Consider the following 26,141-nt stretch of genomic DNA (forward strand, 5'->3'; position numbering starts at 1 on the left):
ACTTAAGACTCTTCAAGGGCTGAGGAGAGAGGATGTGTATCCATTCACCCAAATACAAAACTTTCCCAAGTTAGCTTCAAAATTTATGCATATTTTGTATTGCATGTTTTACCTACAAAAGGCTTTGTTTTAGATTACTTATGATCATATAAAAAGTAAAATACGTACTCTCTCCACCTTTAATTACATTGCGGGGTTCCCTGAAACAGTGACGCCTACTGGAGGGCCCTATATGTGTTCTGAATTCCAGCTTTCCAATCACTCACTCAATCTTTTCTGAAATCACCTACCTGCCATCCTGTCAGGTGCTGAGGACCCTGCAGTGAATTAAGCACAGTCCTGTTCCCAAAGAACTCATGCTCCTATGAATGAGAAAGGACAGGGAAGCAGATGGCTATCATCTAGGACAAGCAGCACAGTTAAGTGAGAGAAGTAGACAAAATGGGAGGACTTCACCAGGGCAGCCTTAGCCATGCAGAAGTGTGGGAGCATGGGGATGGTTCCGGAGCAGTGAGAGAGCTGGCTGACATGGGACAGTGACAGGACGAAGGCTTGGTGGCAGCAGGGAGACTAAGTGGGGCCCAGGAGCTGTGCAGAGGCAGACTAGAAGGCAGAGTGCCCAGGGAGAAGGCAATCCACTAAACACCAGGACTACAGACTGACTTTAGTATCATCTGCATACCTCCATGACATAGAGAAATGCTGGGAACATACGAGGCCTTCATTTTCTTATCAGATGAGTAAGGCTTTGTAAGAATTCAAAAAAGCAAAGAAAAATGGCTGTGAAGGCAGTGAGGAAGGAATGGGGGAGACACATGTCAGAGACCTGGTGACTAGAGAAACAAAGAGGAAGTGGCACCACTTAGTGTGCCCCACTTTGGTACCTTCACAGGTGCCAGGGCCATTCACACGGACCTGGAACAGAGGAATGGGAGTGGATCAGCTCTATGTGTGTGTGTAGATAATAAATTGTTTGTGGAAGACTGAACTATAGACATCTGGAGTACATCGAGGTGACGTCCAGTTGACACTTGAAACTTCAGACCTGAAGTTCAGAGAGAGGCACACAAGTGTAGAATCACGGCTGGGAGTCTGACAAGGCCTTGGTAGCCGGAGCACAAAACCTTAAACAAGATGACTAGACAGCATGTAGAGAAGAACAGCAAGCTAGGACTAGAATCTTAGATAACCCTGCAGGTAAAGGGGCATGAAAGGAGTCTCGACACCCTTTGCTGGAGCAGCCTGGAAGACAGGAGGAGAGGCCCAAAGGAGCTGTGGGCTCCGACAGACCAAATGGTCTTCAGATTAGTGTTTCAAATGCTACAACAATTGGCATGAAAGGTCTGTAAGAAAGCATTCACTTTTAATTTTTCACACAAGAACTCTGAATACATCCCTAAACTTGACAAACAAAGGTAAAACACAGAAGAAATCTCTTCAATCTGATCTAAATACACTATCCAAGATAGTCCATAAACTGTGTACTGTATGTGCTCAGGGCTGGGTGATGACAAGGAGGAACTGTTAACAGAATGTAGGAGCCACATGGCCGTCCTGTCAAATTAGAAATTTGAGCAGATTTCTGTGGTCTATTTTGATCAAGATTCTCAATGTCAAACAAACAGGTTTTTCGATAACCAACTTGTTTCATTTTCGAAAGCACAATAGCACAGTGTGCAACAGTTAGTGAAGAAGCAGGTGGTCCTCGTCGACGTGAAATGAAGGCAACAGAAGAAGAGAAGTAGCACTTCCTTTGAGACATGCAAGGCATCATCACAGACGGACATGGCTTTAGATTTTCCCTCTGAGAGCTTATCTCCTGTGCAAAACAGGCAAGCCCCCCACCTCCCATCTCATTTTACTCTTGTACAAATTTAAGCTCTCTCCTAAAGAGGGAAAAGCTTAGGGTTTATGTCTACAAACCAATGACACAAAAGCACAGAAAAGTCCTTTAAAAGAACTGCTATCTAATTGGTACAGCCATGCAGAAAGCAATCTGGCATCAGATTTATAGCTTTTACCAAGTATTTCTACTTTAGGGGTTCTATGCTAAGGAAATAAATCAAAATGGAGATAAAGACTTATGCATAAAGATGTTCACTGAAACGCTATTTATAATAGTAAAATATTATCCATAATAAAAAAACTTTACTATTTATAATAGTAAAAAAAAAAAATCCCAACCTAAGTGTCCAACAGTAATAGGAAAATTGTTAAGATGTGGTATATCCAAACAGTGAAATGACAGGTAACAGATTAAAAATTACTACTGAGACTAGATAAAAACATGTAGAAATCTCCATTGCATAGTAAGTAAAATAAAGATATACAATTATATATATATGTACACACACACACACAGATATCAATTATGCACATTTACACAAAATGTATATTCATAAAGACTAGGAGGAATAATAAAATGCTAACAGTGGTTGAATCTGGAATATGGTGTTGTGAATAATTATAATCTTCCTCTTTATACTTAGTATATAGTATATATAATTACATATACAATAAAGGCATAAATATACTTTATATATTTTATGTCACATGTTCTACAATGAAAAATGTAATACTGTTGTAGTGATTTAGAACCACCATCATTTTGAAAGACAAATCGTTTCCCTTCCTCATTCAAAACCTCAAAGAACCCTTTGCTCTTGCCTCTTTAAGCCTCACTCTCTCACCCATGGAAACTGACAATCTCCATGCAAAGTGGAAAAATACTGGAAACAAGAAGCCCGTGGAAAGGGTCTAGCTGAATGCTCAGCTCTGTGCCCCGGGAGCAGACCAGGTGTGAGGTACTGCTTCCACCTGTTCCCGTGTGTAGAGCTGAGAATCTGGAGACTGTGTCTGTCCCACTGTCACAAAGCAAAGCAAAACTGGAAGTAGAGAGATCTGGGGAGGAAAGGAGCCAACTTACCTCCATTAAACTTAAATGGATTCCTATGAGGTAGGGCATGGGAGCACTGTGAAGAGAAACAGAGACACACAGCTGCTTTAATGTCTGTTGCTTCCAACAGAAAATTACAGATGGTTCACTATTTGGAGAAAAACTGTTTTAATAAACGTATGCACAGTTACATTTTCTTTCACAACAAAAATCCTAATATGACATTTTGTTCCCAAGCCTAGAAACTTCAGAAGAATTTCAAAATGCAGGCAGCATTATAAGCAGCATGGGTGGTAGGAAGAGCCCCAACCTTGGTGTTAGTCCTGAGACAGCAGCTATGCAACTGCAAGGCCTCAGTTACCTTATCTTTAAGTGGGATACTGGTGTCAAACTGGCTGCTTGCTATCAAAATGGAAGAAAATGTATGTTGCGTGATTAGTACAGTTCTTGGTACAAATGGGAACTATTATTGCCATGATTACAACAGAAAAAGCAGTTAACAAGGTCAAACAGAATGCATAATGTGTTTCAAAGAAGAATGATTTTTTATTTGCTATTTCCTTCTGCCATCAAGAGATTGATCGGACTGTCCATTCTGATTGGACAAAGTACGTGGAGAGTTGCCAGCAAGCATCTCCCTGATTGCACACATGCCATCTGATGATACCGCAATTCATAAAGCCCCTTTCAATGGCTTCATTCACAGGGCAATGGGTTCCCTAACTCAGTGGCTGAGCAGGAGATGAGAACCCAACTCCAAAGGTTTTGAAACCTGGGCATTATGGATTGGTTCCCTTAGTGTCAGGAGTATGTGTGTGTGCATGTGCACGTACAGACACGTTACCATTTATGATACTACTTACAGATGATAAATGTGCAAGGTATTATACGAGTAACTTCAAATTCATCTTCCCAAATCCACACAACAACCTGACAAGGTAGGTATTATCCCCATTATATGGAAGAGGAAGGAACCCTAGAAAGTTTAAATTTCTTTTCTGATGTCACAAAGCAAATTAGCAGCAAACCTAGAAAGATTCATAAGTATCTTCCTCTCCACCACACTGACCTTGTAATACTGAACCTAAAATCCCCAGGCCTACCTCCCACACACATTTTGGAGGTCAAGGAGTAGGAGGAAGAGAGCGATTGGCAGTTTTTCCATATGTCTCTCCAGTATGGGATACATCCTCTGAAAGGCATAATGGGTATTTTACGAACCTGGAAGAAAGATACCTGGCTCAGTCTGAGGTGACCAGGTACCTTTCCTCTGGGGAAGCTGCAGGAAGTGGATCTACAAGGACGACTTTCTTGGGGACAGGATTTGGGAAACAAGGAGTGGTAAGAAATGAGAAAGGAGAGGTTTGCTTCCAGTTGAACACTAAGATGTTTAGGCTTTATCCTGAAAGCAACAGACAGGCAATGAAGGTTTTTAAACATCAGATGTTCATTTTGAAATTGCTCAAACATTTAAAAATAAGAAAGGGCACAATTCCCTCATTACCATTCAACAAATAAAATTCTTCAAGTAAAAATCCTTCCCCAGAATATATAATGTCCTCCTTACTACAGATCTCAGCAGTCATATATCTTGGGAGCCTGTAAAACAGACTTGAATATTAGCAGCACAGTTTGGGAACTATTCTTCTAGAAGACTTCTGTATTTGATAATAGCCAAAGAAAGAATTATACACACAACTGCAGTGAAAGTGGAGTTATCTTTTCTTTTCTTTCTTTCTTTCTTTCTTCTTCTCTCCTTTTAAAAAAAGGTATCTGCTGTGCATATTCAGCTTCTCTTCGCTTCTAGGGGCAAGGAAATGCCCTATAATATTTTTTTCCCTTAAACTGTAAACCATTAGTTGAGCTGCCAGCTACACAGATGCTCAAACTTCCCAGTGTGCCTGCCGCCTCTGCTGTCCAAGCTTCTTCCAGTGTATACTGAAATGAATGTGTTTCTAATTAAGTAGCTTCAGGAACACGACAGCTTCAATGTCAAAAATACAAAGTCTGAACCCTGGCAGGAAGTCTTAAGACTGCAAATATCTCATCTAGTGGAACCTTGCCTGATGTAATGAAAGGAGCAGGAGGTGCACAGAATCCCCCCAAACGGCCGCTTACGACTGTGTCCAGAAGCACAGCCTAATAGAGAGAAGGGAGAAAGGCTCAAATCTATAATATTTAATCAAATCTTATCAACCTTTCCAGCTCCTATCTTTAATCATGTAACTGACAAATGACCTGAGTTTTCATTAGAAATTCAGAATGGAAATTTCAACAAATTAGTTAACATACAGAAAAAGACATTCAAATAACTATGAGAAAAAGGTGAAAATAATAAATACGTGGTGCAAAAGCCTCTGTATAATTTAATTATAGGTTCTTATCTGAATTAAGAAATACTTTCTAGAATTTTAAATTTGTAGATTTTAATGCCATGCCCTTTTGTCCTGCAATAAGAATCAAGGATACTCTGAAAGAGAGGAAGAAGTCTTATCAAATGACTACAGATGCAAAGGGAACAAGGTGGGACTCACTCTTCAGGTACCGTGAGGAAAGCATTTTATTTTTAGGCCCAATAATTTACCAAAGAGTAATTATGGCTTACCATAGAAATGTAGTTTCTTAGCCAAGTATTGTTAGGCCTGGAACAGCTCTGTATTTAGAAAATATTCAAAACACATTTATTCTGAAATCACAGCAGCTCTGTGTTTTGTATGAATACAAATTTGGACAAATACCTTTTACATTGTCATCATTTGCTCACAAAGCCTCAAATACTTCCCTGAGTCTACTGTATTTTTGCTCTGCAAATACACTAATTACAAATTTCAAATGGTGGGGGGAGGGGGAGGGAAGAAGTGGAAACAGAGAAACCCAGGCCCTTTAACATCTCAATGTAGCAAATATGTAACTGGGTGATTTCAGGTCGACTCTGAAAACAATTCCTATTCTCAATATACCTAAACAGTTATTGCTGCTACTGACTTGTTTTCTTTGGAAACGTATTTGGTTTTTAATTATAAATAAAAAATTTGGGGGTGGGGGGGTCACTCACCCATGATCACGTTATCTTAACTACTTTATTTTTGTATTATTCTCCTCTAGTATTGGCTGACATTAGCAAACATTTTTATATCTTTGAAATTTTAGAGTGCATATATTTAATTGTTTTTTTCATTGGCTACATTAACATTTTGCCTATTATACTTACAATCTTTGTGATTAAAACTGTGTAATATTCCACCAAGTATGGATGTACCATCATTTCCTGAACTCTATTTCTAGAGTTAGACATTAAGTCACTTCCGATTATTTGCTGTAAGTAACATTTAATGAAAATGAACAACTTGATGTGCATGAATTCCCAAATGTGGACTTACTAAGTCAGAGAGCAGGACTATTTTCACATCTTCTGTTGTATCTTGGCAAATGCTTTCTGAAAGCGCAGTCCCTGCCCCTGTGGAGATCCTTACGGACCGTTGCGAGGAGTAGAGCTGGCCCATGAAGCGCCCAGCACAGGGGCAGCACACAGCAGGCTCAGGAAGACATCGTGTCCAAACGGGTTCTCCTCGAGCCCCTGGCTTGAGGTCACTGGACCCCTTCGTTGATGCCCAAAGAATGGTTTCTTGTTCCTTTCTTCAGATGGCAACAATTACCCTTCATTTATGTACCACCAACAATGCAAAAGCCACCACAGAACTATGATTCATTACCTTCTTCTCACTTAGAATGACAGATTTTAAAAACTACTTATCACTGTTGGGCATACATTAAAAGGAAAATTAACAAAATTAATTGGTTAAGCTATTCCTTAAGAACTTCTTCACATTCAGAGTCCAACTTACCTGAATCATTTCCTAATTCAAAGTCATCAATATCCATGTTTTTCCATGGGTATCTTAGTCACAAAACATAACAAAACTTCACCTAGAAGCTATCTTCCTATATTACGTCCCAGAGAGAACTGTTAGTTGCTTTCCAAGAAAATATCAGTGCAAATATCTGTTTCACTAATAGCAAACAAACACCATGCTTCTCTGCTCTTGGCTCCTTTCAGCATTTCATAATGATTTTCCATTTCAATGCTGAATCTGAGTGCGATTTTGAAGATACTTTAAATGGCAATTAGACACAACATGTGCAGAACCAACAATACATATAATTAAGTCAGAGCAAGATAATATTGAAAGCTAGGACCAAGTTCATGCACAGGCAGGCCTGACAACTGTGTCACAACTGCCCTGTGGCAGACAGTGACTGTGGATATCATTGTGCACCTCTGAATAGCAGAACAGGGTGTGTCTGTACTAGGCCTCTCTTCTCCAGGAATTGTTAGATTACCTGACTTCACCAGTTACATGCTGGAAGAGTAAAAATTATTCTTTCTTTCTCAGAAGAGGAAAGAGGTTCTGTTGCTGGTTGTCACAGCAGTGACAATGTAATGACCTTTACTGAAAGGTTTGCTTAGTTTGTAACCTCTTACGGGGGAAAGAAACTAGTATTTATTGAGCCAGTATAATGTAGCTGCTTTGCTTTATTACTTACACATAATCCTCAAGGCAACTCTGCAACATAAGGAAACAGGCTCAGAAAGGTGAAGTAACTCACCCAAGGTCACACAGCTAGTAAACAGTGAAGCTGTAATTCAAATTCAGAGCCTTGGACTGGAAGCCCATGCTGTGCCCTGCTGTCCCACAGTGAGTACTTGGTACTGAAGCCTGAAGGAGAGGAGTGCTGGTATCTGAGGGTTACCACCCCATCTTCTTACAAACTCCAGGCCTGAAATGCAGAGCACTTCTCTTACAGTAAGTCCTACAGCATGAGCTCATTCCTACCAAGGAAGAGGCATGAAGATGGATACTGCAGACTCGCTCACAGTCCTGTGGTCCCTGTTCATTATTACTGCTCCTTCACAAAGGGTTTCATTCCGGCTCCCAGACAACCAGAGACCTCTTAATTATGTTCCCCTGAGGTGAGCTGTGACTAATTGGAAAAGAGTCAGGTGAGAACACTGGCTGCTCAAATACATAAAATACAGTTTCCCAAAACAAAGGGGAAAGAGAGGGGAGAGGAGAGGCAGGAGACCCCTAGCCCCAGGTGAGCAACACCTCTTTGACCTCAGGAAGGAACTAGCAGAGAGCTGCCTAGGGGTTTGAAAGGCCCACTGTTTTTCTTTTCTTCCCCCCATGTAAATGCATAGTCAGCATTAAAATTTACACACGACAATACCTATCTCACTTCTCAGAGACACACACCTCCTTAACCAAATGCCCTGACAGGCAAAGGGGAATTCACAAGTCTTTCCTCAGTTCACTATTTTTAAAGGAAAGGAAAACTGAGAAAGAGGTCTTAATCATTTGAGCTTTTCTTTCTTTCTTTTTCTTTGAAAAGAAACAAAAGTATAAGCACAGCTTGTCTTAGTTTTAAATTCTGCTCTGAAATAACAAGGCCTGGCACTTTTAGGTTAAAGGACAAGAGAAGGAGAAAAAGAGCACAAAGGCCATACAACACATCTTGCTTGACAACACAAATAATCATAGCGTTGGTCTTAACTGACAGCGACCAGATAGATGGTCTACAGGCGGATATAATGGCCGGTGTTGCACAGGGAGCCAGTGAGAGCAGCTGCAGTAACTGCACACCTGCTCAGGACCAACAATAGACTAATGGCTCAACAGGTATTTTCTCAGTGGATCCTCAGAACGGCGTGAGGTAGGTATATTATTACTACCATTTTAGAGATGAAGAAACGAAGGCTGAAAAGCTAAAGCCACTCACTCAGGTCATGCAGCTAGTAAATGGCAGCATGGAGACTAGAAGCCAAGTCCACTATGCTGAGCTAAAAACAAGTTTATTGTTTCCTGGGAGACCAGCATTGGTACAGCCAGTGGAAGGAGATTAGGAGATTGCTCTAATCTGCTCTCTGTGGGCCAGCCAGCAGCTGTGCCAAGTCCCAGGCCCCTGCACATTCTGTCCCAACACCCCCTCCCCACCTCACCTCACCATTGTAATCCTCTTGTTCCAGACTTGCCTCTGAGCTCTTAGTCACACGGGGTCCCCGTGGGTCTCAGTCACTCTCTTCAACTCTTACTGAACCTGTACTGCCCATCGAGCATACTTCTCAGATCACTTTAGTGGTTGCTAACACCTTCCTCTTTAGAGGGTTTTCTCTGGGTTGCCTCAGTCATAAGGGCTAATTTATATGGATATTCTAGATCGGCAGTCACAGGAGCACTGAACTCTGTTTCCTGTTTCCTAGAGTCCCCGTGTGCAGAGCATGGGAGAACAGAGTCGGCAAGAGCTGCTGTGTATGAGAGCACATCAAATACCAAGGGCTGTGCAGGAGGCTTTTAATTAATTTATACCATCCATTTTATAGATTAAAAAAAGGATTCTCCAGAAACTTGCCCATGGTCATGGTTAATGGTAATTCCAGTTCAAATCCTTCTACTTTGAAGTCTCTTATTCTATTCTTGCTTAGTATTAACTTCCCTTAACCAAAAAAAAAGGTTATTTGATAATTATAACTGCAAAATAGCAAGTGGACACTTCACAGCCAGAACAAAACCATGTTGGCCTAACTTAAATAAACGGATACTCTTTTTTGTTCTAAACAGGATTTAAGGTAGTTTATATGAATACGTTGAGCACAGCAAGAAAAGTAGGAAAAGAGGGAAGTGGTACTTTAATGTGATTTGTGATGTCCATAGATAAAAGCTAACTAGTCACTCAGTAACTGAATTTTAAAGAGCCAACTGGGGAGGCGAAAGAGAGAAAACTAATATTTTATGGTGCACTTATTATGTGCTCAGTGTTTTCCACATGCTGGTCAATCAACAAACCCTAGTATGTATCAGGTACCATGTTGGGCTGGGGAGAGAAGAGAGAAAAATTGTTCTGGTCCCTGCCCATTTAGAGCTTGCTGTTAATAGCAGATGTTAAATAAGAGTATTATTGTATGCCTATATGCTGCTGCAAGGAGGCTCACAGGGCGCTGCTGGGGTGGACCTACGGTGACCTCATTTCATCCTTGCAGCAATCTTGAAAGGCTGATCTCATAATTTACAGAGGAACCTATGGCTCAAAGAGGTTAAGTGACTCAACAAAGGTCACAGCTGGTAAGAGGCAGAAAATATAGTTCGAATGAAAAGTAGAAGGGGTATGAATGCCATGAGTTAATCAAGGTCTTCTTAGAGGAAAAGGTATATAACTTCTTGCCCAGTTTCCACCCATCCCTTTCTGATTTACGAGTAATAGCAGAGGATGAGGGTCTGTGAGAGGACAGGAGCAATTCCAGCCTGGGAGAGGAGGGAGAGGCAGCCTAGTTTCTGTTTGCGGTTTTGGCAGCCAGATCACAGGCCTCCCAACAGTGGAGCTGAGAGAGCACAGTACTGGGCACTGGAGACAGTCTGCTAATGCGAGACATGTGTATTACTGGGGCTGCTGGGTGAAAGCAGTGAGAGGCAGGACAGTGCCCTTCTGAATTTGGCCCTGCGGCTTCCAGGGGTAACCCTGGGGGTTGGGGGACATGCCTTCTAGAGCTCCAAGCCACTGAACCCAACCAAAGCGAACACACAAGTTACAGAGATAACGCTGGGATGAAAACCTGGAAAGGTCAGCATCAAAGCCTGGAGCAGTCCACCCTTTTATGCCTCCTCAGTCCACCAGAAGGAGACAGACTTGGAAAACACCAGGAAGGCCTCCATTGCTAAGACCACTGCAGCAGGAAAAGTTAATCACAGAGGAAAGGTCAGTGAGAAGCATAATATCTAGAGCTAATTGCAAAAGGGAAGTCTTAGGTTGTGAGCCACCAGCAGCCCATGAGACCCTTGCAGAAATTCAGGAATGAATGAGGTAAAAAAGAAATGGGAAGAAAAGAGTTATGGATAAATAAATCAAGAGAAAGTAACCAAAACAGTGTAAAAGTTGAATGAACCAGTAATAAAAGAAAAATATTTTCTCTTTTTGCTTTTTCTAGGACTAAGATATGTCACATGCTAAGATGCAAAGAACACAATGACCTTTTCAGCCTAGCCACCCAGTCTTTCAACTGTTTCACGGAGAAAACAAACCCACATTTGCTCTGAGCTCAGATTACTCTGCCTAGCGCTGTACCGATGCATTATATATTTTCCCTTGTGCCATCGACTGAGAGGGGCAGGGACATTTACCCCAACGTCCTGCCACAAAGTAAATTCCTTACCGCTGAAGCTTCTGTGACAATGGCATTACATGGTCTGTGGCTCCTGCTCTACAGGTGACCAGAAACATAACTAGAATGTCTTTCTATGACATAGAAGTTCCAGAGTGTTCTAAATGTTGGGTTCAAGACAAGCTCCAGGTCAGTGAGAACTGAGGAACATACAGAATGTCACAAGAAAAGGAAAACAAGACCAAGGCTTGGTCATATAAGTAGAGGTTACAGCCAGCCGTGTCTTATGGAGGCTAGTCGGACACTACAGCAAGGAAGGCAGGCTGTGTTGCCCCTACCACGTCAGACAGGTGGAGGGGGACTGGGAGGGCATCGGGGTGGATAGGCTGCAAGTCAGGAGAACTCCCCAAAGAGTGGGTGGGCAAGCTGACAACCACCATCCCCACCTGAGGAATGGTCATTCCCATGGTAAAGGGACACTGGGTCTTCTCTAATCCTGCAAGTCTCAGCACCATTGGAGACAGGTGGGAATGTCGTTACCAAGGCTGGATGAGAGCTGTCCCACTACACTCTTAGCATCTGTGTCATCAGGGGCAACTCAGAGGGGCCAGATTAAGGGTCTGAGGCCAATCATCTACACAGACTACTCCTTTTAATAAAACATTTGATTTTTGCTGTACATACTTTTGAAAGGCTAAAAATGTGTTTAATAAGGATAAATTATCTTGCAATGATAAAGAATGTCTTAAAAGTTGAATGAATCTCAAATTAGTGGTGATGGTTTCACAACCTTGTGAATATACAAAAATGCAATGAATTGTAGTACACTTTTAAATCCACTGAATTTTATGGCATAAGAATTACATTCCAAGTAAAACAAATCAAATGGAGAACTTGAAAAGATAGTTTTCCTATAGAACCTACAGTAGAAATTCCTATGAGATCTACAGCATAAATAATGGCAAGAGCCCAGTCTCTCCTCTCTCCTATTTTTCCACCAGGAAGACAATCTACTCAGAAACTGTCCAGAGCTTCCTCCAAAGGCTCTTAGCATTTTTGGTTTTGGGTCCTGCTGAAGGAAATGAGGTGCATCTCAGGGTAGGGCTCAGAGACTCTCACCACCCAACAACTTCTTTTTAGGTGTCTCCTTGATACCAGGCTCTTTATGGAGAACTATATTTTTAGCTATGTTCCTATGGATGAGGAAACTTGAGTCTCAGAGAGATTTATGTGACTCACTCAGACATATGTTCAGTAGGACCTGACCCAGATTTGTACTCAGAACTTTGACTTCCACCCTGAACTCTTTTCTTCTACTCATCTCAGGGTCAAGTTCAGTCAACTCTTACTAAGGGATTTACCTAGAAATCTATAATTCTCCTCTGTTCAACCAACACACATTAGACACCTTCCTAAACCATTAGGCCCACCATGGACCCATGCTCCCTTGTTCTTCTGTCTGAAGCTGAAATCCTGGTCCTTGTCCTCTCCTACCTCTCCTGCTGCAGTGGTTCCACCCCCAAGCACTGGACCTGTCTTGCTCCCTTGCTGCTTTTTAGCTTAAAAAAAAAAATCTCTGTTCTGCCATTCTTGCCTGGACACCTGAGTTCTTTTGTGAAGTAGTGCATTCTTAGATCCAGAACCATCTATAAGCTCCTACCTTTCTATGCCTGATGCCAGAGACATAGCAGGCACTCAAAAAAATACTTGCTGCAAAATGGAAATAATACACAGTTTCTGCTTACTTGTTGGAATTCAATCATTAACAAAATCTACATAGTTCAGACTTTAACATATGTTAAGAGAATTTTAGTCACAGCCATCTACCTAACCCACTTTCATCTTAACCTGGTTGTTGTGAATTTCAACTGACTTTGTTGGGTCACTTAAATATATGTGCACATATACACATTTATATTGACTATAAATACATATATAGTTATTAAAAACAAAAAAATAGTATCTACTACTTATGAAGCACCTGTTTTGTGTCTATAGTAACTACTCTTCATGTTTGACAGAAGAGAAAGTAGGCTCAGAGATTCAGTGATCTCAAAGCTAGTAAATGGGGAAGACAGAACCAAAGCCAGGTTTTTCTATTTCTACCACACCACACTTCACCGACTTCTATTTCTGCTACCAAGAATATAAACAATCCTATTTACTTTAGCATTAGTGTATTCCATATGCAAAATTTCACGGTATCAATGCAGACAGAGATTAGAATGGACCCAGCCCTGATCATCCAGGTGTCACTTCACAGCTGCATCCAGACTGATGCTCCGTTGCCTGCATGGACTGTGCTCTCTGCCACTAGGCATACTTGAGACTGCTTGCTAAAAATCCTAAATGGAATACATGATGCAGCAAGTGACATTGGCTCCAAACCTACCAAATCAGTACAGAATCAGTACTGAAGCTGTACAGCTAAGGAACCGAAAACTAGTCCCTCTCACAGAGAGTCTGAGTATGCCCACTCTGAGCGGAAGAATGGTTTCCAGAGTCACCTGGAAATACAACATATTTTACAAAGACAAATGAAAAGTCCAAACCTTAATTTACATATCTGATTTAATTTTTCAGTTCAACCATGCCCTCAGAGAGAACCAAGAGTCAGCTAGTAACTTGGCTCTTGATCTGGCTGGCCTCTGGGGGAAAACGTGAACTTGTCCTGATCTGCTCTGGAAATACTTAGGAATTACAAAGGTATGTTAACAACTGTCCAGAATAATCCAAACATGCAATTCAAATTGGGAATTGATTTGTGGTCCTTATTTAGGACTACTTTGGAAGGTATAAGGGAGAAAAAGAACTCACATGGGAAATACCATATGGCTTCTACTGGGACCTTTTATTAGCAACATTAAATTAGCATAGTGCCTGGTACATAGTAAGCACTCTATAAATACTTGCTGAATGAATAATTAACCAATGATAATATAAGTCTATAACTAGCAAGTCATCAAGAAACCTAGGTGAAGAAGTTTTTCATGAAACCTTGATGACAGGTAGGTACAACTTATTCTCTAACACTTGGAGGATATTAGTAAGGACAGCTTTAGTATTAGATGCCCTTGGATTTCAAGTGCAGGCTCTATCATTTCTTAACTATGTGACAGTGGGTAAGTCACTAAACATCTCTGAGCATACAGCTTGATTTTGAAGATTTGCAATAATGTTTATTTATAAGGAGCTTGACACACACTGTACTCAATAGATGGTGATTATTATAATGAAAGGGAATGCTGATTCTCATCAGCAAGTTAATCCTTTTGTCCCAGAAATGAGAAGAGTCTTCTCCCAACACTGGCCAAGGTCAGGGCTGCCATCAGCCAAGGTAGGGAACATTCTCATTTTTACTTTCAAAGTCAAGAGAATGGTACAGATCTAAAGTAGAAAGGAACCAGCAGCACATGTTTTTAAATATTCATGAGGGCTGGAAATGTCTTACTCCTTTAGTTTTCTCTACCATCTGCTTTTGTTTCTTTTCTTTTCATTCTTATGCCACAGCTGTAAATGAAAACAACCATACAATAACTCAAGTTAAATTAAAAAAATTAAAATAAAATTAGGCTAAGGGGTAAAAAGACAAGATGAATTATAAAGTTTTTCCCTGAGCTCACAAGACAACATAAGCAAGAGTAACATTTGATGTGTGTTATACCTACTGGAAACCAAAATCCATGTCCCATGTTTATACAAACTATGATAAGAGCATCCACCATTTACTAACAGCCCTCATGTGCCACTTGACAATCAGTATCTCTTAATACCTAAACCCACTCTTCAAAGTAAGTAAGTTAAGTCCATTTCACAGAAAAAGAAATTGTAGATCAGAGGGGTAAAAGATTTTTTAATGGTTACACAGCTAATAAGAGATGAAACTGAAATTGGAACCCAGATCTGTCTGAATCCAAAGCCTAGGCACTTTCTCTACCACTCTCTCCAAAAATGGGAAGGAACTTGAAAAAATTAATTTGGGAAATATTTAGGGTAGACCATTTGTACTAAACTGATTTATTCAGATAATTAAAATCTGTGATTATAGCTCTAATTAAAGTTAACTCATAATTGGTTGCTGTATTTGTGAATGTGCAATTAGAGTCTTCCACATAATTACAGGGTTTTCTGCATCATACTTTCCATGTATTCACTGCATCCCAGAGCTCTGCTCTACTGGCTCTGTTCTACTAAAGGCTGAATTATTGCTCTTGGGCTCTCTGGTCCCAAGGACCATGACTTGAGATCCAACAACAGGGTCTGAGCTCAGTCCCATTTAACATGTCTTTGTCCACGAGTCAATGAACACCTCATCTTCAAGTGCAATGTAAAAAGCTCTTACAGCCTACACTGTTGTCCTGAAAACTCCTAGCAGCATGTACCTGAAGAAAAACTGGCAGCAGTGGTCCTCATGTGTTAATTACACTTGCGAAGTCTATTATGCATAGAAAGGGCACCTGCTGGCAGTGAAAATGACTAGAATCTGCCCTTCCTGTGCAGTGAGTAAATTGAGAGTTCATTTCTACAGAAGATAATAGTTTTCAGATTCCATTTCGTGTATCCCTGCATGGGGACGTACTTAACATTTAAATCATCTGCAGAGGAACAAACCTCCTTCAAATTTACATGTTTCAGGCTCCTAGCACTTGACTTAAAATGCTAGTTATCCCTGCTGGCTCTTACCACCAAGAATTAAACCCAATAGTGGGGAAAGTCACCGAGCACAATAAAGTTAGCATTGACTCAGATTTCCTGACAGTTGTAGTTTTTGACCAAAGCAGTGGTAGCCGACTGAAGGTGACCAACTCAAGCCTTGAATGGAGGATTTGCTTTTTATCTTGGAGTCTGGTATTTCATCACTCTTACATCTTGCAGTTAATAAACAGATACCATTCCCCACTGGCCTGAAATCACCCTTTGGTCAAATGTCAGAAAGTTCTTTCATGAAAACCAGAGACCAGGAGAGTGACTGCTATCACCTAAACAGAAATTTCCAAACTGGGGCCTAATCACAAAACCCATTCACACTCTGAAAGATGCAAGTCTTAAGTTTGATTTTTTGGGGTGGAAATTTGGGGTGACAGGGGCTTAGCAGCCTGCCTGGCCAAGTCTTCCCTTCTCAGGCTTGCCAGCATCACTGCTCTCAGTTGGGCTGGTGACACAGCTCTTCAGAGTGCTGGAGTTGGACAGGAAGTTGAAAAGAGAACCTCAGGTCAGCTTCCGCAGGAAAGAGTAATACAGCTAATAAATCCTCTAAGCAAACAAGAAAGGAGGGCTGGCACCTGAGATGGAAGCTGGAAAGAACTGACTAGAATAAACACTGATTTTTTTTTTTTTTTGCTATCATTAATCTACAATTACATGAAGAACACTATGTTTACCAGGCTCCCCTCCTCACCAAGTACCACCCCCACTACAGTCCATCAGTGTAGCAAGATGCTGTATAGCACTCACTTTTTTTTTGAAGCAAAACTTTTCAATTATAAAAACCATATTTTTTCATTGTAGAAATATTTGAAAATATGAAAAATAAAAATTATGCAAAATTCCTCTCCCTCCTCTCCACCACAAATCACTATTAACATTATTGTGTATTTCCTTTTAGATTTTTGCCTTTCCTTTTGTGTGTGTACATACACACACTTTTTTTGTTACATATACACACATAATTTTTGTTTTTATAAAAATAGATTTATGCAGTACATAGTATCTGTTTTGGGATAAGTTACTAAACCTCTTGGGGCTTGTGTTTACCAATCTGGGAAATAGAGCCAATAATGCCTGCCTTACAAGGGCTGGAAGAATTCAGTGAGATCACAGATGTAAAGGAGATGGTCCAGTGACCGGTACATGAGGGATGTTCAACCACAGCAGCCGTTGTTACCACTGATGTTACTGACAGAGCATTTTCCTTTCCACAGTTCTGGGAATGTAAGCTGCTGGTTTTAAACTAGCTAACAATTTAGCAACCAAAACTTTCCAAATAATAAAAACTAAAGTTGTACTATTTGGGAGGCAGAGGAACTATAATGACTCTCCCAGCTCCACCAATCCCTGCAAACAGAAGTCCCTGCATGTTCCCATCTGAAGCACAGCATCAACACACATAGGTGAGCCTCTTACAGGCAGAACTCTAAGGTTGCCCCTTGTGTGGGGTGCAGTGTGTAAAGGACCCTGAGACATGTATCTGTGGGGAAGGGGCCTATGTATGTGTGTGTGAGCATGGGGAGCATGTGCCTGTGAGGTGTTATACGTCAGGTGGGGAGGGAGTGGCAGCAGGTTCTATGTGTGTCACCCTGTGGGTCTTCTTTGGGGACATATGACCCCTTTCTACATTTGCTACCTTTCCTGTCTATTCCTCTCACTATCTTCCGCCTCTGCCCAGTCACCCAATCTTTCTTTTCCTTTATTCTTTTTTTAAAATGAAGTATTGTGGATATCCAATATTATACTGGTTTCAAATGCACCACATAATGAATTGGCAATTATCTACATTATTAAATGCTCACCTAATAAGGGTAGTCACTGTCAACATAGATATTACAGTATTACTAACTACATTCTCTATGCTGTACTTTCATACCTGATTAATTTATATTATAATTGAGATTTGGTGCCTCTTTATCCCCTTCACCTACTTCACCCACCCACTACAAACCCTCCCACAAGGTAGCCACCTGTCTCTTCTCTGCCTATGAGTCTACCGCCGCTGAATCTTTTTTTCATACACCAACAAACATGGCAGCAAATATGGTTCTTCCCTTTGAGATTCTTGGCAGGGCAAAAAACTGAGATAGTTGGTTAAGAACCTCAAAAGGTGGAGCAAGTCTAAGCAGAGGAATAGTCCCTAATCTCTTAAAAGGTAGAAGAACAGCCTGGATAAAAACACCCGCTTGATAAGAAATAGACACAATAAAGAGAGAAATGAACCAATTCACATAATGCTATGTGCGAAAGAGGGCGGCTGATTCTCACCAGAAGGCCCGAGCAGCATCTTTGCTGACCACTTGGTTTCTTGGGGTGAGGGTGAGCCCAGCACATCTGAATGAGGAGTGCTGTGAAACACCACTCAGCTCCCAGGACAATCTGGCTACTCTGGTGAACCTTTTCAGTGAAAGGACTGCAAAATGGGCTACAGAACTCAGCAAAAATTACGAATAACCTGGACACAATCACTCTGAACCAATGGTAAATGTCCTGAATCATCTGGTCTTAAGTGACAGGGCTGTGACCCCTCAAAAGGTCCTTTTCTTCTGACGCTCTCACTTCTGATAGGTGGTACTTTTCCCTACATAAGCACAGTGCCCCTTATCAACTTCTGCTGACTTGAGCTGTCTGGAGACAATGTCTGTAATCATATTACACCGGAGAAAGAAATTATTCACTGGAGAAATAACAAATTATTCAGAAGGAAAACAGACCCAGATCAGCCACAGTCTCTTTTTGGTAGTCTGCTGAGGACAGTGATGATGACATCTTTCTAGAGAAACATTTAATGCGCACCTACCATGAGCCAGCTTTTCTATATGGTGTCCTTTCATCTGTTATAGCATTTCATTTTTATATAATTTTGTATGGACAGCTTCATTTTGCAGATGAGGTAACAAAGTTTAAGCCAAGTGACTTGCCCAAAGTAGTAGAGCTGATTCTAAGGCCTGCTTGCCTTCCTTCCTTCCACTAAAATACATTTCACTGAACAATGAAATTCCCATAAAAAGACTTCAGAGTATTTTGAAGTCTGGCTTGTGCTCCCAGACCACAACTCAGAGCAAGTCCTACAGAACATGCCAGGGCATGGATGAAACTTGAAGACCTTGGGGATCTCAATTGTTCTTGTCACCAGTCTCCAATTCATCTTAGGAAAAAAATAAAAAATCATACAACTACTTGGTGCTTTGGTTCCCTACACTGAGAAATGTGAAAGTATTATCTGTTCACTTGAGCTCTTCAGAATGCCATGACGTTTGAAAGTTGTTTGGAAGCAAAGGGCCATGCAATCATGTGGTTTAAAATTCACATCATTTTGAAGTTAGTATTTTTAATTTAGTGTCATCAACTGCATTACAAGTCACAGGACCCACGTTCCTTGTCAGCTCCTGGAGAAGCAGCGCAGAGAAAAAGATAAGCATTGGCCTTACCAGCAGTAGTCCAGCAGATGTGGAGGCAGGACGGGGATGTACACGTGCTGCCAGAACATGGGGTAGAGCATGGCGGCAGAGCCGTGGATGCAGGCCGTGAGCTGCAATGGAAGCAAATCAGAGATTCAGAGCTAAAAAGTCAGAGGGAGGGGACACTGTCATTTGAGTTCAGCAATAAAATTAAATACACATTTCTCAATGTATTTAAAACTTAATGTAGTTAATGTAATCCTAATTCAAATTTAGTAAGAGCTTGCTTCTCAAAAAAGAAATATCTACTTTTTCCTGATTAGGAACCTAATGCGCAATGACAGTATAAAATTTAGAACATGGAAAAAGGGATAAAAGAAGATAAAAGTCTTCACCATCTGAAAATAACATTTTGGTGTATTATATACATATAGACATATATTTCATTCCCTAAAAAAAATCATGATCACTATAAATAGTGTCTTTTTTTTTAAACATTTATTTGTTGGCATTTCCCCACATCTTTAAATATTCTTTGAAAACTTATTTTTTAATGACATTCAATGAACTTCCCATACTGTACTTGACCACTCTTCTACCATTAAATTATATAGTCAGATCATGTCAATAATCTTTATATATGGCTCCTAGATAGAAAATTCAAGGATGAAAGTTGTAAATATTTTAAAGCAGTTAATACAGTGACATAAATATAATAAACCTATTAATATAACAGATGAAGGATGCAGGTTCTTTGCACTCTTGCAGCCATGTACTAGAATGTTTTCCCTGCATGTCAAAAGCACTAAGAATTATCAAGTTAGAAGCTTTAAAATTTTATCTATCTTGATTTTATTTTTATTCCTCTGTTCATGACTGAGGCTGAACATCTTATCATATGTTTCTTGACTATATTTCTTAGGTAAACTCTTCATATTCTAGTCCACTTTTTCTAATGCTTATAGGTATTTTTTAAAATTGATTACAAGCAAACACTGAATATGTAAAGGACACTAACCTTTATAATGTTCTTGAAAAATAACCTACCCTTAATTAATTTTCCTGGAATTTCTGGGTGAAGAGAAGGTTTAAATAATTACGTAGATAAATCTTTTCCTCCATGATGGTGTCCAGTGATTTTATACTAAGTCCGTCCTACAGACTTTCCCCAGGATTTAGCTCTTTAATCCATCTGGAATTAATTTAGGTTTAAGGACTGAGGTGAGAATTTATTTTTTCCACATAGTTAATCAATTGCCACCGCACTGTTTACTGACTAATCCTTCCTCTCTCTATTCTTTTGATATGCCCCTATTTCATATTCCTTTTTTTCTTCAAGAGCTAGATGCATCTACAATTACTATTTGATATAATTAAAAATTTAAACACAAAGCTATAATGGAATAAAATTGCTTCAAAATTCAATATAGTGAAAGAAAGAAAAAAACCAACACCTTTGGAAATATGGCTATAAAGTGACAAAAGCCAACAACACATGCTTCTTTCTGCCTTTTCTCTTTAATGTTTCTTTGGTTTCTGGGAAGCCTGTTCCCACGAGGACCTGGCTTCTTTTGGAAGCTGTTAACTGGCCTTTGCTGACAGAAGGACACTTACATGGCGAAAGAGTGGCGTGCCAAGGCCCAGTTAAAAGAATCCCAGAGGTTAGGGTAACATGAACAGCTTTAAACTGGACATTGTGCTGCTGTTTCACAGTTGTGGGCTGTGTATTAAGTCCAGTGCTGCCACTTCTAACCCTCCTTCTCCCTCTAGACCCTGTTCTTCAAATCAGGTACAAGTCGTGAACAGGAGCTGATCCAGCAAGCTCTCAAGAGCTGTTCCCGGTGATTCTGCCAAGGCTTATAGGTTTAATCCATCCCTTCTCAATCCATTTTGGTAGTTTTCTATATAAAATATAGGGACTGTCAGTCATATTATACATGACTAATCTCTTTAAGGTTAGAAGATATGAAAAATCTTTGCTGCTGTTGAATGAGTGGAAAAAGAACCAACTTTACTCCAACTCCACCCTGAAGTCAGGCCTTGAGCCCCACCTCTTCCAGCCTATCCTTTAACTGGTTGCCAAAGTACTCTTACTAAAGTGCAGGTCCAGTCAAGTAATATCCTACTCAGAAACCTTTGGGGGCACGACTGGAACAGGCCTTTCTCCACGAGTTCGCAGTCTACTTGTAGAGCAGCATCTCCAGCCACAGCCTCTACTGCTTCCTCCAAGCTTATCCTTGGAATAAATCATTTGCAGACTTAGGAGCAGTTAGGTACTCCTTTTCCCACTGTCTCTCTTTCCATTTCTCTGCTAAACTGGTTCAGACTGTGCCCCTAGCAAAACTCGTCCTCCCTCAGTTCTTGGCACAAGCACTACTTTCCTCAAATGACACTCGTGGTCATTAGTCCCTGTTATTAATGGGATTGTAACTGTATGTTCGTCCTTTCACTTTACAGTAAAAAAATGCTCTCTTTTCCTCTCCATGTTCTCAGTGGCACAGCATACATATAAGTGCTAGCTAATGCAATGTTTCTTGAATAAACAAACAATTCCTACTTAGAATATATTCACAATATAAAGATAGTTAGTGGCTTGGCTTTTAACATCATTGGACCTACATTTTCATGAGTCTCAAGGAGTAGCGTATATGACTCAAATTCCAAAATAATAATGGTATACGCAAATACACCGCTTTTGGGAAATCAAGCCAATGGATTCATTCATCCATTTATTCAATAATATGCCTACTCTGTAACTGTATAGCACATGAAATAAATAAAAGCACTTCAAAATCTATAAGGTACCACACAAATGTAAGGTATCATCATCACATGAATTCATTTGCAATTCCCTTTGAAAAGTCATTCAACAAAATTTTCCTGGCTGAGATAAAACTCAATTACCTGCCTCTTTTTAGCTAAAAACTGATTTGAGTCAAAATATATTTTTAAGTGATAAAGAGAAAGAGATCTAATCTTCAGACAATATTCTTTTCATATCTCCTTAACCTCAAAAAAACCTATCAAGCTAAGGGCCAAGATTTCAAAATTACTTATCTCTCATAAAAACCAAACTTTTAAGTTTGATCATCATTTTCATTGGGGGTTTTCTAAGGGCCGAATCTCTGCAAATGGAGTAAGATGCATTTATCCATTTGATTAAACAAACAAACAAACAAACAAAAGTAATTGTTATGCTCTTTTCCAAAATTCTAAGTGACACAATATGCATTACTTAGGAATAGTGGCTAAGCTGACAACCAAAAGTGTTATAATATATCTATGATTAATCATAAGTAACATACTATGTCCCATAAATTATCAGTAGTCACTCATTGTAAAAATAACGCTAAATTTATCAATCCCATTAAAAAAAATAAGGGCCTTAAAGACCTATGCTCATTCCTTACAGAACACAAAATGGAAAAGTAATGAAAGTATACAATCTGGATTATAGTCAGCAAAAGGATATTGTGAATATTTAACTGAAGTGCAAGTTGAGGAAAATGATCCTATCAAAATCTCACTCTGTGGGAGAATAGAAAGATAGTATGTGTAAAATTTGCCCAAAGTCATTAGTCACAATGAATATTCATCAGAAGCCAATTATCAATCCCACTTAATGACACCCCAAAAGATTTTGCCCTGAAGCAGCTGAATAGTCTAAGACTCCAGACAAAACTAGATAAATTATACAGCCAACAGCCAGTCTAGTCAGGACACAGATTATAAGGTAAACCACTGGTGGATTTTTGTACACACTTTGAGCAAATTCTGTCCTCAATTAAAGATACACAAGGTCAGCTCTATCTTGGAGCTTTCTATGTAGCTCCATTAGTTTCCTTTGAGGCAAAGGGAGAAAGAGAGAAGGCAGTGGGGTGGGACATGAATGGAGAGCCATCAATGACAAGAATCGGAAAAATTACATATTTTTATTTTTATTTGTTAAGGAGTTTCTCAGAGATAATACTCAGATTGCCACAATCTTAGATTTCAATGTCTCAGCCAATTCTTAATGGTAGTTCTGCAATTGAGCATGGAATTAAAGTAAGAATCCACCCCCTCAACAAAAAAAAACGTATCCCAACAGTGTATGTGCCAGGGACCATGTTAGGGGTTTAGGATCTTGCAAAGTAATGTTTTATAGGAGTGTGTATGTTTATATATACACACTCTCATCACCACATTTCACAGGTAAGTTAACAGTCTCAGAGGTGAAACAACTTGCCCAAGGCCACATAGCTAAGTGACGGAACTAGGACTCACATCCATGTCTGTCAGACTATAATGGTCACTGTGTTTAGACAATGCATAAATTAAACTAAAATATGTTTTCAGTGCCTACTTCTGTGCCCATATACTGTGAAAATTCTAAACTAGATGAGATATTGTCCCTGTCAGCACAGCCAAATTATGCAGAAATGCATTTGCTTTTATATGACCAAATATCTAGAGCAAAATGCCAATTAACAAAAAAGAAATCGTTTTTAAAACAAACACAGGTCTGGCCAATTCCTGGGGATTAGTTACTTTTACCTAAGGTGTCGTAGCACCTTCTTCACAGGAAATTCTAGACAGCGACATAATGATTGTTAGTCAAAGGGAAAGGTTTATATCCCAATTTGACACACCGATCTGAAAGTCTAGACTTTCATCATGTTCCCCTTCACATACTTGCATGGAGTTTCCACTCTCTTTTTGATCTAAGTGAGTCACTTCTTCTCTTGGGTCTCAATTTCTCCTGTATGGAAAATGAGAAACTGGACTAAATGATCTCTGTGCCCCTTTCCAGATTTGACAACTTCCGATCTAGAGGAATTGCCATACTTTGACATAAAGAAGGCACCCTCTCTGCCCCAGCTCACTTTCTTCAGCTATATTCACTAAGCATAAGTAAAACTGACTGTGTAGGGTACAGCCTTCCTCTGGGCTTGGCCTTGACATTCTGAAGACCTCAGAGTTGCATGATCTTAGGAGACCACAGGCATGAGTATAAAGATGAGTAAAAAAAGTTCCTCAAGGAAAGGAACCACATATGATTTCCTCTCCTTACCTCTTATGAGGCTTGACACAGAGCAGTGCTGAATAAATGTGTGGGGAATGTTAGAATGCCTCCAGGTTAATATCATGAAGAATGGCAGGCAAGATTACCAGACATTTAACAAATTGTAAATGCTAAATAGATACAACTAGAAACTGTAAATTTCTAAAAAGTATTGACATTCCAAGTTCTAAAAACTGACAAGAGAAAAAATTCAGATGGACATGGTCATTATTCATACCCTAGAACTCAGAATGCTGAAAGATCAAACTGACTCCTGCTTTCATCACAAGGTTAAAAGCATTTGGATTTCTTCTCTGACCCCAAAGTTCAGGAAACTGATAAAACAAAGAATATAGAAAGAATACCAGATTACTACTTTACAGATGGGTCATTTTTAAGTCCATTCATTTCAACCAAGAATCATCATAGACAGTTGTAGAAAGTATCGTGTGTCTTGCAGAAGTTGCTAGCTTCCTCAATTTGAGAACCAGATTCTGTTATTATAAACCATCTTTGCAGTCATCAGGAAATAAATGGTGTCGTGATTCAAACAGTGTTGTGGGTTTTGTTTTTGGTTCTTACTTACCCTCAAATGGAAAACATTTCAGCAAAGAATTTTAAGTAAAATCTGCAGGGACTCTGAAAGTTAATCTACTCAAGTCTTCCAGGGGTGTGAGAAAAACCTTTAATTATAAATGGTTCAGTTATGATCACATTGTGTTTACTATATTTAGTGAGGGAAAAGTTGGCTTTTAAGACACTATCAAAGATGCTTTAGCAGAAAGACAACTTACAAAGCCTTGGAAATCAAAGACCTTCAGCTGGTCTAGACAGATGCCAGACATGTGCGTGGAAAGAAGGAAAAGAGCAAAGAATGTCCTGCTTTTCTTAGAAGCCAAAATGTAATCCTTCCTTCTTTTGGGGGGGAAGTGGGGAGGGCTTCAAGTAGTCTCTTCTAGTTGGGTGGAACTCATGCTACACTTGCTTCTCCACTGTCGTCTGGGGAAAGGAAAGGGGAAAAAAAAACCCAGTGTACCAACATGGAGTGGAGCAGAATGCCTTTCCCTAAGAGCAAGATCATCCAGTCAAGAGGAAGCTCTCTCAGGCAGCTGCTGCTTAATCATGCCTCTCTTTCCTTTTCTAAAAAAGCAACCTACTAGCTAAATAATTAGAGTAGGTTATTAACCAGGGCAACAAGCCTTCTTGCCAAGATTTGACACTTCAAAACATCAAAGCAACTAAAATGCCAGAGAAAAACTTTAGCAACCAAAGCAGAGGCAGACACTATGCTAAACTACCAGGTCAACAGCCTTATAGCTCCAAGACTAAGGAAAGTGCAGTCTTTTCTTTAGAAAGAAAAAGAAAAAGGCAAAGTTACACTGGAATTGATAATTCATTTAAGTACAGGGACAGCAAGGTGCTGCCTCCTCCACTCTGTGCCTACGACAGACACTACTAACTGATGGAGTCAGGACATGGCCTGAGCATCCCTCTGAACATGCCACCACCGGCAGTGGATCTTAGTGGGCACCCAAGAAGAAATCTATTTGACACCTCAAGTCTAGTTTAAGCGGATATTTGAAAATAAAATCTTTGAAAATATTTTAAGACCATAATTTGTGTTTAGCTAATTTACATTATTGCTTTAATAAGAATCACATTTTTTTAAAGAAAGCAAACATAACTGAACATGGAATTGGAATTATGACTATGTATCTGTCACATAAAATGAAAGAATCTTCAGGTTGAAGGCAGAGGGAGAAAAAAATTCTCCCCTGTAGAGTTTTGTCAGATAAATCCAACCTTAGAAAATGGTAAACTCAGAAAGACTAAAGCTGTAGTATAGCTACTGCCATGACCACTTACTCGGCATTTACTATCTGCCAAGCACTGTTCTATGTGCTTCATGTGTATTTAACTCATTTAATCTCCCTAACAGCT

At 39.9% G+C, this 26,141-nt stretch overlaps 1 protein-coding gene across 10 annotated transcripts in view; it reads right to left on the reverse strand.

Annotated features, from left to right (window-relative positions):
• DENND1A (DENN domain containing 1A) overlaps positions 1-26,141 on the reverse strand; it is a 553,926-nt gene that overhangs the window by 194,757 nt on the left and 333,028 nt on the right. For all 10 annotated transcript variants that reach the window (XM_036913988.2, XM_036913990.2, XM_036913985.2 and 7 more), the window contains 2 exons: positions 19,187-19,287; positions 2,927-2,972 (listed from right to left, as the gene is read on the reverse strand). In XM_036913988.2, coding sequence (XP_036769883.2) covers positions 2,927-2,972; positions 19,187-19,287 — 147 coding nt within the window. The remainder of the gene's footprint in view (positions 1-2,926; positions 2,973-19,186; positions 19,288-26,141) is intronic.

The sequence above is a fragment of the Manis pentadactyla genome, chromosome 3 (genome assembly GCF_030020395.1).
Source record: "Manis pentadactyla isolate mManPen7 chromosome 3, mManPen7.hap1, whole genome shotgun sequence".
In the NCBI taxonomy this organism is placed as follows: Eukaryota; Metazoa; Chordata; class Mammalia; order Pholidota; family Manidae; genus Manis; species Manis pentadactyla.